This window comes from Carcharodon carcharias, chromosome 3 (assembly GCF_017639515.1).
Source record: "Carcharodon carcharias isolate sCarCar2 chromosome 3, sCarCar2.pri, whole genome shotgun sequence".
Lineage (NCBI taxonomy): Eukaryota > Metazoa > Chordata > Chondrichthyes > Lamniformes > Lamnidae > Carcharodon > Carcharodon carcharias.
In genome coordinates this window covers 67,419,198-67,434,274 of record NC_054469.1, presented here as the reverse complement: position 1 = coordinate 67,434,274, position 15,077 = coordinate 67,419,198, and the positions used below count along the sequence as shown (strand labels likewise).

Genomic DNA, 15,077 nt, shown 5'->3' with positions numbered 1-15,077 from the left:
CTGGAATTTCTTGTCTAAACCCTGCTGCATGTCCACCTCCCAGCTCTTTAAATACCCTTCTTAGGGCTCAGCTCATTGACCAAGCTTTTGGTCGCCCCTCCTGATATTTCTATTTTTGTCATGGTGTCCATTTATTTCAGTTGATGCTTCTTTGAAGTGCCTTGGCCCTTTTTTTCCAAGTATAAGCTTCTTTATAATTGAAAATTATTCATTTCTGTATGAAAACGCAGTTTCGCTGAATCAGCAATTGTCAGTCAATAACCCTGGTAATATATTTCATATGTGTTGTCCAATATAATGTGACTAATTGCATTTTTGATTTGTGAATAATCTCAATATTAGCCTCATGGTCTCGATACTCAGACACACTTTATATGCATGTCTTCTTTAACCTTTTTATGCACTTGTTGATAAAATGGTAAGACAAAAAGCTGAGTGTCTTTTGATGATTGTGTATGCTTTACTTCCTTGGTTACTGTTTATTGATTATCTCCTAAAATAACATGCAACATGTGTGCAAATATCAAATGTCAGGACCATGGAAGCACCAACAACATTGTATGGAGAGGGGAGCTGTCATCACGGTCAGCTCAACCAATGGAATAGCTGCTCGAGGCTAGTAGAAGAAAGCAAGCGCAGCCCATACCAAGCACCTTCAACAGACCATGTCATGGAGAAGTCCAAGTATTATTTTAGAGTGTTGTGGATGAAGAGCAGGGGTGGATGTGATGGGTCTCGCACAAGTCAACCTGCTCAGCAATCAGCCTGATGAGGTCAATGGACTGGACAAAAACCTAGAAGCTGGACTAAGGGGCAGAATGTTGTTGAGGTGTTGGGGGTCTCGCCTCCCGACTGGAGAGCCAGCGAGAGATTCGTGCTGTGTCTTTTCTGGAAGGCCCATTGAGCCTCAAGCCAATCAGGCCATGGTGAGGCCAGTGAAGGGACATCCCCTGGAATCAATACTCTGGGAATGGAAGTCTTGCCTGCTGACAGTTATGGCCAGTCGGAGGCTCAGTGTGCCACAGGGGAGTTGCATGGCTGCTGCAGGAAAATCACCTACTGGAGACCCAGGATTGCGGGGCGACCTAGGCCACTGTTAAGTAATGTGAGAGAGGGATGGGTGGGTGGGGCCGCTTCATGGGGTGGGGAAATAGGGGGGTTGGCAGCAAGTACAGGGGTGTGGCTCACAGCCCCCCCCCCCCGCCTCCGATTTCCAGCCCCTTGATTAGGCACTGAGTGCCTTTGATCAAGGGGTCTACCCCCGCCTCACCCCCAGAGGTGACAAGCAGCCCATACAGATTTACCTGGCAGCAGACCTGCCTGCAGCTGGCTTAAAACCAGCAGCAGCAGGATGAGGCCCTTAAGTGGTAATTAATTGGCCACATAAGGGCCTCATTTGGCGGCAGGGTGGGAAGGTCAACAATGATCCTTTCGCCCAGAACTTAATTCATGCAGAGACAGAGTTCCAATATACCAATATCCCACCTAAGTACGTATGGATGTAGGGATGATGTTTCTTCTGGTTTGGGGGTCTAGAACAAGGGGTCGCAGTCTCAGGGTGATGGGTAGGCCAATTAGGACTGAGAGGAGGTGAAATTTCTTCACTCAGAGGGTGGTGAACCTGTGGAATTTTCTACCACAGAAGGCTGTGGAGGCCATATCACTGAATATGTTTAAGAAGAAAATAGATTTCTAGACTCTAAAGGCGTCAAGTGGTATAGGGAGAGCGAGGGAGTAGGGCATTGAGGTGGAGGATTAGCCATGATCATATTAAATAGCAGAGCAGGTTCAAAGGGCAGAATGACCTACTGCTGCTTCTATTTTCTATGTTTCTATATGGCCTTCTCATCTCTAAACTCGCCACCAGTGAGTGCACAAGATTCTGGCCAAGATGTATGTGTTTGCTAAATTTATGACAAAATTCCAAAAGCTAATGACTGAAAAAGGTTAATGCAAGAGAAATCCTACAAAGTTTCACACTGAATCATGGTAGATGTTGACTAAGTAAATATTGATTTAAAGTAAATTTTGCCTGCATTGTGTGGAAGATATTTTCAAATAAAATCAGAGCATGTGGCGAAAGTGGTGTCATCGTAGCCACACCTGTGGCTGGTCAGTAATTTCTGTTGAACAACACTGTGTGTTACAGTGCATAAAATAGGGCATATTTCAATTTGCCCTGATCAATACTTACTGCTGTTTATAAATTACTTTCATTTTATTGTATATTATATATTATGTTTAAATTATCTATGAATAATACAAAGTTATTTCACATCTGCACAGGAATGTAACAAGGAAGGAGGAAACTGCTGCATCAAGTGCACTCTTATGAAAGGAGCCAAATGCAGCAATGGACTCTGTTGTAAAGAATGTCAGGTAAAAGATTTCATGCCAGTGACTTTGTGATTGATTGGTTAAAATTAATACAGTAGCCTAAAATTGCTTGGGGCAATTAGCGCTGGGCAATAAGTACTGGCCTTTCCAGTGACACCCATATCCGATGAATGAGTAAGTAAAATGCCACAACAGGATCACGCCTGCTGGTAACCTCCATCATCTGTCTGAGTATTTTGGGTCAGTGGGATGTCGCCCTTTACACATAACTCTCCCTAGTTATGGAACTCTTCCCCTGGAGACTAGAAAATATGTTGCACACTAGGCCTGGGGATTTTGAGGCATGCTGGGATTTTCAGTACCCACTGGTGTTGGGCATTTCAATATTTCAATAGCGTGAGCGGACAATATGGTGCGATTGGTTTCACGACAACGTGAAACCAGTTTGCGAACGTCTGCTCAGCCCGCCAATGGCGGGCCGTGTTTCCTGTCATCAGATGTCAGGAACCTCATTGTAATACATCTGCATATCATTATTAGACCAGTCCGCTGCTGGATCATCCACCCACGTCAGTGGGAAAACACGCCAATGTGTTTCACAACAGCACGTAAGCGATGTGCACCTGGTGAGCTGCACTTCACTAGGGGCTTCAAGGTTTGTTTGCCTACCCTGCTTCAGGTGGCACTCACAGTCACCAGCGCCAGGCTTCACAGACAGCACCACATCACTTTTAGGGGGGCTCATGGTAGGTCTCTACCTATCAGATCAGCCGTATGTATGTGGCTTTTCAATGGCTGCAGGGCTAGGGCTTGCTTGGTAAAGGGGAGAAGTGGCCTCAGGCAAGGGAAGAGGCTGCAGGACAAGGGCTGTAGTGGGGAAGGGGGTATCTCAGGGTGTGTGTGGGGCAATGTTGATCTGTGCAAGTGACCTCAAGATGGTGAGGACTGAGGAGGCAGTCTCCAGAGGAGATGAGGCCAGATGGACATGAGAGGGTATGTGTATGAGAATGGGCAGTGATGTCCCGTGAGCTGGCAGTGAGTGAGATACCAGTGAATGTGTGATGGGCTTGAGTGTGTAAGTTTAGAGTGATGAGATGGTTGCCATACCATGACTGTATGGATGAGATCATTCATCCTCTATCTGCATTGGATGGCCAACCTCTTCTGCTCACCATTGGGACTGATCACCACTACCACTGCCTCCAAAGCCTGGTTGGTCACACTGCTGCCCATCCTGTGGCCAGAGCGGGGGTAGAAGACATTGTGGCACGCCTCCACGGTATCCAAAAGGCATTCCATTGACGCATCAATAAACCTGGGGGCAGCAGTCCTTTTGGCCTTTCGTGGACATCTTCCCTGCAGCAAACGTGGGCTGGAAGCACTGAGATGTGGTGTGTGCGGCTGGACTTTAAATATGGCGCTCGGCGTGATGAAGCGGCAAGGTGATGGCGAGCAGACGAATGAGAACCTGCCCGCCATGGAAATGGCGTGTTTCCTGGGAATGCATAAATAATGGGACAGGTTTGGGACATTATGGCATGAAAACCCGCCATCATGGCCAGCAGGTAAAACATTGTTTTACCCAGCCGCTACTGCACTTTGTGCAAATCTGGGACAATTCCACCCTGTGTCTCCAGCTCTGGTGACAAGGGGTTTGCACTGATTTGAGTTTGTGCCTCCTTTTTGCAGGCTCCGGACCTGGACACCTCATAGTTGGGCCCACTTATATGTTTCTACTCACTCAGCATACCGGCCTCCAGACTAAAGCAGGGCAACTGAGAGGCAGGGCACCTGCCCCTGATCTTAGTCCATTATGTCTGCAGCCTTGTTTACGACACGCAGGGCTGTGCCTCAAAGAAGACTACAGGGTATTTTAGCATCAGGTGAATCTGCACATTGATGGAGTTTGTGGCCATTCCACCAGACTGTCACTGGAGTTACAGCAGGACGCTGCAGGAACAATTAAACAAATTTGGGCCAGTGTTCTTGTTACTTGGATATTTAATCTTTCTTAAGGAGATAGTGGGACAGTCTCTGCTCTTGATCAGCAGCCTGCATCAGGAAACAGATGTATTACTCCCTCCATGTGAAGTCAGCATCTGTCACCTGCTTGAGGGACAGCAAACTGACTGACATTGGTTATGTTGCCTGTTGTCTTCAGAGCCACAGGCAGTGCCAAGTTTGCCCTGGTGTTTACTCCTCTCCATGTTGCAAGAGGTGACATAGATCGTTGACTGCTGCCTGTTGTAGTGCAGCCTCCTGATACACTGAGCCTCTGAAATGTTGTAGTAAGACATGCTTTGCTGGAAGACTGGATGCTACAATGTCTCCTTGGCCCTCACTTCCTTCGCCATTTTCTTTGATCCTCCACAGGTTTGTGCTGCCACTGAATATAAGAACATAAGAAATAGGAGTAGAAGTAGACTGTAAGGCCCATCAAGGCAGCTCCACCATTCAATAAGATCATGACTGATCTTGGGCTTCAACTCAACTTTCCCACCTGCGCCCCATATCCTTTGATTCCCTCAGAGACCAACAGCCTGTTTTTCTCAGCCTTAAATATATTTCGTGATGGAGCATCTGCAGCCCTCTGGGCTAGAGAATTCAAAGATTAAAACCCTTTGAGTGAAGAAATTTCTCCTCATCTCAATCTTAAATGATCAGCCCCTTATCCTGAAACTGTGCTCCCTTCTAGATTCCCCAGCCAGTGGAACCTGCACCTCAGTATCTACCCTGTCAAGCTCCTTAATAATCTTGAATGATTCAATGAGATCTCTCATTCTTCTAAAGTCCAGAGAATATAGACCCAGTTTACTCAGGCTATCATTGTAGAACAACTCCCTCATCCCAGGGATCAATTAATCTAGTGAACCTTCGCTCCAATGCAAATTCTTCCTTAAATATGGAGACCAAAATTGTACACAGTACTCCAGATGCGGTTTCATCAAAGCCTCGTACAAATGTAGCAAGACTCCTTTATTAACACCTGCCCCTTTACTCCCCCCCTCCTCACCATCGAAGGGCCAAACACTCCTTTCAAGTGAAGTAGCACTTCACTTGCACTTCCCTCAATTTAGCCTACTGCATTCGCTGCTCCCAATGCGGTCTCCTCTACATTGGAGAGACCAAACGCAGACTGGGTGATCACTTTGCGGAATACCTTCGGTCTGTCCGCAAGCATGACCAGACCTCCCTGTCGCTTGCCATTTTAACACCCCACCCTGCTGTCATGCCCGCATGTCCGTCCTTGGCCTGCTGCAATGTTCCAGTGAAGCTCAACGCAAACTGGAGGAACAGCACCTCATCTTCCGATTAGGCACTTTACAGCCTTCCGGACTTAACATTGAGTTCAACAACTTCAGATCATGAACTCTCTCCTCCATCCCCACCCCCTTCCCGATCCTCCTTTTTTCTATTAATTTATATATTTTTAATATATTTTTCTTTTCCCACCTATTTCTATTATTATTTTAAAATTTATTTCCATCCATTGTTTTATCTCCACCTTTTAGCCTATTTCGATCTCTTCCCGCTATCCCACCCCCACTAGTGCTATTTGTCACTTGATCATCCTGCTTTCTACCCTTAATGTCACCATTAACACATTCTTTAGCTAATATCACCACCATCAACACCCCTTTGTCCTTTTGTCAATTTTGCCAATCTTTGGCAATCTCTTCTTTGCCTCCACCTATCACTGGTCCTCTATCCAGCTCCACCTGTCCCACTCCCCCTCAAACTGCTTATATTTCACCTCATTTCTATTTTTCTTTAGTTCCGATGAAGAGTCATAGGGACTCGAAACGTTAACTCTGTCTTCCTCTCCACAGATGCTGTCAGACCTGCTGAGTTTTTCCAGCTATTTTTGTTTTTGTTTTAAGACTCCTTTGTTCTTGTACTCCAATCCCTTTGCAATAAAGGCCAACATGTCATTTACTTTCCTAATTGCTTGCTGTACCTGAATGCTAACTTTCTGTGGTGCTTGTACAAATACACCCAAGTCTCCCCAAACATCAGCCTTTGAACATCACCTGCTGTTGCTGCTCTCATTACTGCTATGGCAGCCTCAATAGTAATCCTAACAACAAAATATCTTTTCTGGAACTCCTACAGCCACTGAGGAAAAAAGACTTGCATTTATATAGCGCCTTTCACAACCTCAGGTTTCTCCAAAGCACTTTACAGCCAGTGAAGTACTTTTAAAGTGTGGTTACTGTTGTAGCATAGGAAATGTGGCAGCCCATTTGCACACAGCAAACTCCACAAATAGCAACGAAAGCAGAAAATGCTGGAAAAACTTTGCATGTCTGACAGCATCAGTGGAGAGAGAGAGACAGAGATAATGTTTCGAGTCCGTATGACTCTTCTTCAGATCTGTCATACGATCTCGAAGCATTATCTCTGTCTCTCTCAAAACAAATGCTGTCAGACCTGCAAAGTTTTTCCAGCATTTTTTGTTTTGGTTTTAGATTTCCTGCATCTGTAGTATTTTGCCTTTATTCCACAAATAGCAATGTGAGAATGGCCAGATAATCTGTTTCAGTGTCGTTGATTGAAGGATAAATATTGGCCAGGACATGGGATAACGCCCCTGATCTTCTTTGAAAGAGTGCCATGGGATCTTTTACATCCATCTTACAGAGCAGGCAGGGCCTCAGTTTATCATCTCAAACAAGTGACAGTACCTTCAATAATGCGGCACTTCCTCGTTACTGCAAGCCTAGGTTTCTGTGCTCAGGTCCTGGAATAGATGCTGAACCTACAACTTTCTGACTCAAAAGTGAGAGTGCTATCAACTGAGCCTCAGCTGAAGCTGTAACTACAATGGAGTTAAACAGTTCAGCTGCAGCCAATGACGTCAACTTTCTAACACCTCTGTTCTATCAGAAACTGCCAAAATTCAGTCAAAATGAAAGGAGACTTAACAGAATGGAGTTGGTGATCCCTTTAATCTTGATGCTTCGACCTGGTTTCTGAATGCTCGCATCATGTTTTTCTGGATGTGCTTGAAACTGGGTGTCAAATGTTTACAGGCACCAATTTTACAAAATGTGACTTAATACAAGCACAGGATCTTTATTTGGAGGCTGGTTATCTCAGTTGGCTGGATGACTAGTTAGTGATGGTAACAGTGCAGGTTCAATTCCTCTACTGGCTGAGGTCATCCATGAAGCCCCTGCCTTCTCAACCTCACCCCTTGCCTGAGGTGTGGTGACCCTCAGGTTAAACTCACCACTGGTCGTCTCTCTCTAATGAGAGAGCAGCCTATGATCCTTCGGGGCTATGGTGACTTTCACAGGATCCTTATTTACATTTCTTAATAGCCTAAAACAATGCAGCTGCAGGCACCTATTGGTGCCGTTCCAGCCAGGGATGCCCCACCTCAGAATTGGTAAGTAGAATTCTCTTACAAAAATTTAATGAAGCGCAAAGGAATTTCTATCCCATAGATAAAAGCAAAAAACTGCAGATGCTGGAAATCCAAAACAAAAACAAAAATACCTGGAAAAACTCAGCAGGTCTGGCAGCATCTGCGGAGAGAAGCACAGTTAACATTTCAAGTCCGTATGATTCTTCAACAGAACTAAGTAAAAATAGAAGAGAGGTGAAATATAAGCTGGTTTAAGGGCGGGGGGGCGGGGAGTGGTGGGGGACAAGTAGAGCTGGATAGAGGGCCAGTGATAGGTGGAGATAACCAAAAGATGTCGAAAGACCTGCTGAGTTTTTCCAGGTATTTTTATCTCCATCCCATAGAATTTCTTTCCAGTTTTTGGGCACAAGACCATTCCAGTTGTGCTGCTGTGCTGGAGGGCAATGTTGGGGGTGTGATAATTAAGCAAACACACAAGCATGGATGGATTTCCATCCCTTTCAGGCTGAGCAGATCAGGGGTGCTCAACTTGGCAATTACTCTGGTGGAGTGGTGAGAACAATCAGCTAGTATACGTTTAACCAAAATGAAACCTTTTGGGTTTCAAAAACAAAGTTCCTACTCGCAAAGCTTGAAAGCATAAAATAAGCAAGTCTGTCACACAGACTTAATTATTTTTCTAATTAGCTTATCAAAACGACATTTTCGAACAAATATTGATTTTGAGTCCTCGCTTAGTTAAGTGTTCAGGTGCAGCTACTTCGAGTGAGCACTGTTACTGTTCAAAGGTACATGTGCAAGTACATTCAGGATACTTGAATGCAGATCGAGTTGCAATGAGATGCAAAGGTTAGCAAATAACAACGGAGCTTGTTTACAGCGAAAGTTAATTTACTGTTTTCACAATCCCGGATTCTCAGATATACTGTTCGGTGAAAGCCTCATTATTTGGTTCATGGAGTTAGTTTTATATTGAAGCCTTTTCAATGTAGTCATTTGATATTCTTCATTCAAAGTGCAGCTAAACCTCTGTAAATATCGAATTTAGACAAAACATGATTCTAATCTCATTCATATCCACTGTGATCTTTTTAAAAAAACCTCATTCTGAACTAGCTGCTTGTACCTAAGTTCCAGATGCTCCCTCCAAATGGCTTAACAAATTTAGGCAGTAAGTTGAGCCAGACTTGCAACATCACTGGTTTGTGCTGAGTTAGTTGATCTCAGCTGGGAAATGGTGGAGGTTTCAGTGCCCTTCAGCCAATGAAAAAAATCAGCTAGAGATTAACTCCTCCAAATCATTACCAGGGTACTACTTACTGGAAGCACTCAGGCTGGATTTTTGCTAACAAGGCAGGAAGGGTGAGTCAGGAAATTTCCCGACTCGGCAGACCTAGTTCCATATAAATGACCACTGCGCGCGCTATTTTTGCTCCAGGAAATCATGTTTCATGCTTGTATGATTCATACCCCATTCCCTTCCCTCTGACGGCTAAAATGGGATCTGCCTGAAATGGGAGTGGGACCTCCGCACTTTTACAATCCTGTATAAATGTCAGGCAGTGACAGAATAACACCTGCCTCCTCGTGTGTACATAACCTGCCAACAACCACTTGGATGAATTAGTAAAGATCTGCGGAACTGACTCCTAACAAGAAAGAGGGAAGAGAAAATTAGTGAGACTAAACATAGATAATTAGATCCTGTATGAAAATTTTAGGTAATTTCATCCAACACCTATAGCTGTTAACAAAAACAGAATTACCTGGAAAAACTCAGCAGGTCTGGCAGCATCGGCGGAGAAGAAAAGAGTTGACTTTTCGAGTCCTCATGACCCTTCGACAGAACTTGAGTTCGAGTCCAAGAAAGAGTTGAAATATAAGCTTATATTTCAACTCTTTCTTGGACTCGAACTCAAGTTCTGTCGAAGGGTCATGAGGACTCGAAAAATCAACTCTTTTCTTCTCCGCCGATGCTGCCAGACCTGCTGAGTTTTTCCAGGTAATTCTGTTTTTGTTTTGGATTTCCAGCATCCGCAGTTTTTTTGTTTTTACCTATAGCTGTTATATCTGTGAACTCTCATGTGAACTGTGTTTCTATGCTCTGAGATCACACTATCATATCTCTGCAATTATTCCCTTGTACTTAATTTCTTGCTCTAGACAGCAGAGGGAGGGGAATCATCTGCTGCAAAACGTTTCAAACAATTGTGAAACTTTCCATTTAAACCAATAACTGAGAATTTAAGGATCAATTAATTGATTTTTAAAAATTCATTCATGGGATGTGGGCTTCGCTGGCTGGGCCAGCATTTATTGCCCATCCCTAGTTGCCCTTGAGGAGGTGGTGGTGAGCTGCCTTCTTAAACTGCTGCAGTCAAAGATCTCCAAGAATATTTGTCTGTATTAATAATCATTTTTGGCTAAACAGCTTTGAACAAATTTCACAAATTGTCCTGGTATGGGAAAAGCTCTATACTGGGAGCATAGCTTTGTAAAATTGAGCTTTTTATTTTAATCACTTCAGTATCAATTTAATATTAAGGTAATTGGCAAAAGCACCAGAGGCAAAAGGAGGAGAAACCTTTTTCACAAAGTGAGTTGCTATGATCTTGAGTGCCTGGAATGGTGGTGGAAGCATGTTCAATAATAACATTCAAAAGAGAATAGGAAAAATACATGAAGGGGAAATAAAATTGCAAGGTAATGGGAAAAGGCATGGGAGTGGGACTAATTGGATAGCTCTTTCAAAGAGCAGACACAGGTAGGTTTGGCTTCTTTCTGTGTCTATAATTCTGTGACTTGTTTACCTCATACCATGTCTTTCATTCCAATACAGGAAATTCAAAGCATGAAGATTTCTCCTTAGTTGACCTCTAAGATTTATTAACAAGTAGTACAATTTCAGTCTGTTGGTTCCCTGGTTCCTGATTCCATTCCACTGTTGATTATCATTATGTCATACCCAATTATACCTGTACATTTACTCAAAACATTTTGAGTCCTAGTTTTGTGTGTCCATTAAGAATACTGCAGCAATGTTGTATTTTAAAGAGATTGTTGATCCATCAAAATGAATATACAAATCTTCTGTGGAATTAAAAACTGTCCAAATGTAGCACACAAGTTGGCATAAGGGCTTAATTATGCAGAAACCAGCAGTTGTACCTCTGGTAAGGCAATAAGATAGATACGGGAAGAAAGCCGTTTGGTGTTTTTTAGCACACTCATGCAGAAAAGGACTCATTGGGCAGAATTTTTCGCACGTTGGGCGGGAGCGGGCGGGGATCAGCTCCGCACCACGATTTCATGTGGGCGGGCCAGTTAAGGCCCACCCAGCTTGGATTGCAAGCGGCAGCTCTGAGCGCTACCTGTTTGGGCGGGGGGAGGAGGGAGGTTCAGATCCAGCGCTGCTTCGCCCATGAGCACGAAAGAACGCTTCAGTTTCCCTGAGGCGCGGAGCATTGAAGCAATTGTTAAAAAAACAACTGAAAACATTAAAAATTTAATGAAACATGTCCCCTCATGTGACTGTATCACACAAGATGGGACATGTTTTTATTTTTCAAAGAAACTTTTCATTTAAGTTGTAAAAGCTTTAGGAAACCTCATCCTGCTCGTGGATGAGACTTCCTAAAAAACGTAAAGGTCGCTTGGCCTTTTCGCCTGCCCGCCAATCATTAGGTTGGACGGGCAGCGTTAATTTGATTTTAATTACCTCACTAATGGCCTTTCAGTTATTTGTGGGCACGCAGCCGACTCCGGCGAGTGCCCGCCGAATGAAATATTGCGAGAGAGGGCGATGATGTCGGGACGCACGCCTGATGTCATCACGCGTCATTTTACGTTCCAGTCTGTTGGGCCCAACCCTGCACGCCAAATGTAAAATTGTGCCATATTTATAGAATTCTGAAAGGATTTTGAGGCTTCTACCTCCAGAATACTACCTAGAAAGCCATTCTTCACATTGATTATTCCTGTTGTGAAGAGATTTCGGATGCTTGACTTCAAAGTTTCCATTTACAGCTAGCTGATTGGATCTATACCATAACCATTAGCACTTATAGCCCATTGTTGAAAACCGCTTCATATTAAATTCAATCCTTCTCCTAAAATATGGTAATAATTGCAATGAAGATAATTTTGTATACACTTCACAGTAAGTCTCCTGTTTTCTGAATGGTGCTATATCAGCATAAAATTCATTAACACACAGAAAAATCCTATCTAATTGAAATTCAGACATTAACTATTGTTTATTCCTTTTGCAGTTTCAACGAAATGGATTTGTATGTCGCCAAGAAGTAAACGATTGTGACATTCCTGAGACCTGCACTGGAAATTCTAGTGAGGTGATTTCTTATCATGTATTTAATATTAAACCTATGTTATAGAGAAATCTCTTAAAATTAAAGGGGAAAAATAGATAGAAAATGGGGTAAAAGGGGAAAAATCTACAGATAAATGAGTAAAAAATAAATAAATAATATAAATAAATATAAGTGGGTAAAAAACAATAGGAAAAAAAAGTGAATTCTTTTTCTCTTAATTTCTTTCTTGTCCCCATATACAAATATATTCTGCAGGCACGCTGATCATGTGTTGAGTCATACTCAATATAGTATTAAAACAAAAAACTGCGGATGCTGGAAATCCAAAACAAAAACAGAATTACCTGGAAAAACTCAGCAGATCCGGCAGCATTGGCAGAGAAGAAAAGAGTTGACTTTTCGAGTCCTCATGACCCTTCAACAGAACTGAGTAATATTAGGAGAGGGGTGAAATATAAGCTGGTTTAAGGTGGGGGGAGAGAAGTTGTGGGAGGGGGGGGTTGTGGTTGTAGGGACAAGCAAGCAGTGATAGGAACAAATAATCAAAAGATGTCACAGACAAAAGAACAAAGGTGTTGAAGGTGGTGATATTATCTAAAGAAATGTGCTAATTAAGAATGGATGGCAGGACACACAAGGTACAGCTCTAGTAGGGGTGGGGTGGAAAGATTAACAGGGCATAAAAGATATAGATTTAAAAAATAATGGAAATAGGTGGGAAAAGAAAAATCTATATAAATTTTTGGAAAAAACAAAAGGAAGGGGGAAGAAACGGAAAGGGGTGGGCTTGGAGGAGGGAGTTCAAGATCTAAAGTTGTTGAATTCAGTATTCAGTCCGGAAGGCTGTAAAGTCCCTAGTCGGAAGATGAGGTGCTGTTCCTCCAGTTTGCGTTGGGCTTCTCTGGAACAATGCAGCAAGCCAATGACAGACATGTGGGCAAGAGAGCAGGGTGGATTGTTAAAATGGCAAGCAACAGGGAGGTTTGGGTCTTTCTTGTGGACAGACCGCAGGTGTTCTGCAAAGCGGTTGCCCAGTTTACGTTTGGTCTCTCCAATGTAGAGGAGACCGCATTGGGAGCAATGAATGCAGTAGACTAAGTTAGGGGAAATGCAAGTGAAATGCATTTGGGCCCTTGGACGGTGAGGAGAGAGGAAGTGAAGGGGCAGGTGTTGCATCTTTTGCGTGGGCATGAGGAGGTGCCATAGATGAGGGTTGAGGAGTAGGGGGTGATGGAGGAGTGGACCAGGGTGTCCCGGAGGGAATGATCCCTACGGAATGCCGCAAGAGGGGTTGAAGGGAAGATGTGTTTGGTGGTGTCATCTTGCTGGAGTTACGGAAATGGCAGAGGATGATCTTTTGAATGCAGAGGCGGGTGGGGTGATAAGTGAGGACAAGGGGGACCCTATCGTGTTTCTAGGAGGGAGGAGAAGGCGTGAGGGCGGATGCGTGGGAGATGGGCCAGATACGGTTGAGGGCCCTGTCAACGACCGTGGGTTGAAAACCTTGGTTCAGGAAGAAGGAGGACATGTCAGAGGAACTGTTTTTGAAGGTAGCATCATCAGAACAGATGCGACGGAGGCGAAGGAACTGAGAGAATGGGATGGAGTCCTTACAGGAAGCGAGGTGTAAAGAGCTGTAGTTGAGGTAGCTGTGGGAGTCGGTAGTCTTGTAATGGATATTGGTGGACAGTCTATCACCAGAAATTGAGACAGTGAGGTCAAGGAAGGGAAGGGAAGTGTCAGAGATGGACCATGTAAAAATGATGGAGGGGTGGAGATTGGAAGCAAAATTAATAAATTTTTCCAGGTCCCGACGAGAGCATGAAGCAGCACCGAAGTAATCTTGTTTCTGGTGATAGACTGTCCACCAATATCCATTACAAGCCTACCGACTCCCACAGCTACCTCAACTACAGCTCCTCACACCTCGCTTCCTGTAAGGACTCCATCCCATTCTCTCAGTTCCTTCACCTCCGTCGCATTGGTTCTGACGATGCTACCTTCAAAAACAGTTCATCTGACATGTCCTCCTTCTTCCTTAACCGAGGTTTTCCACCCACAGTCGTTGACAGGGCCCTCAACCGTGTCCGGCCCATCTCCTGTGCATCTGCCCTCACACCTTCTCCTCCCTCCCAGAAATATGATAGGGTCCCCCTTGTTCTCACTTATCACCCCACCAGCCTCCGCATTCAAAAGATCATCCTCCGCCATGTCCGCCAACTCCAGCATGATGCCACCAGCAAACACATCTTCCCTTCACCCCCCCACCGGCGGCATTCTGTAGGGATCATTCCCTCTGGGACACCCTGGTCCACTCCTCCATCACCCCCCCACTCCTCAACCCTCATCTATGGCACCTCCCCATGCCCATGCAAAAGATGCAACATCTGCCCCTTTACTTCCTCTCTCCTCACCGTCCAAGGGCCCAAACACTCCTTTCAAGTGAAGCAGCATTTCACTTGCATTTCCCCTAACTTAGTCTACTGTATTCAATGCTCCCAATGCGGTCTCCTCTACATTGGAGAGACCAAACGTAAACTGGGCGACCACTTTGCAGAACACCTGCGGTCTGTCTGCAAGAAAGACTCAAACCTCTCGTTTTAACAATCCACCCTGCTCTCTTGCCCACATGTCTGTCCTTGGCTTGCTGCATTGTTCCAGAGAAGCCCAACGCAAACTGGAGGAACAGCACCTCATCTTCCAACTGGGCAATTTACAGCCTTCCGGACTGAATATTGAATTCAACAACTTTAGATCTTGAACTCCCTCCTCCATCCCCACCCCTTTCCGTTTCTTCCCCCTTCCTTTTGTTTTTTCCAAAAATTTATATAGATTTTTCTTTTCCCACCTATTTCCATTATTTTTTAAATCTATATCTTTTATGCCCTGTTAGTCTTTCCACCCCACCCCCACTAGAGCTGTACCTTGTGTGTCCTGCCATCCATTCTTAATTAGCACATTTCTTTAGATAATATCACCACCTTCAACACCTCTTTCTTCTTTTGTCTGTGACATCTTTTGATTATTTGCTTGCATGT

General features: G+C 44.2%; 1 protein-coding gene across 1 annotated transcript in view; it reads left to right on the top strand.

The window, feature by feature from the left end:
* Positions 1-15,077, top strand: part of adam22 (ADAM metallopeptidase domain 22) — a 473,836-nt gene that overhangs the window by 340,987 nt on the left and 117,772 nt on the right. Inside the window, exons 17-18 of the mRNA XM_041183951.1 lie at positions 2,287-2,379; positions 11,980-12,060. Coding sequence (XP_041039885.1) covers positions 2,287-2,379; positions 11,980-12,060 — 174 coding nt within the window. The remainder of the gene's footprint in view (positions 1-2,286; positions 2,380-11,979; positions 12,061-15,077) is intronic.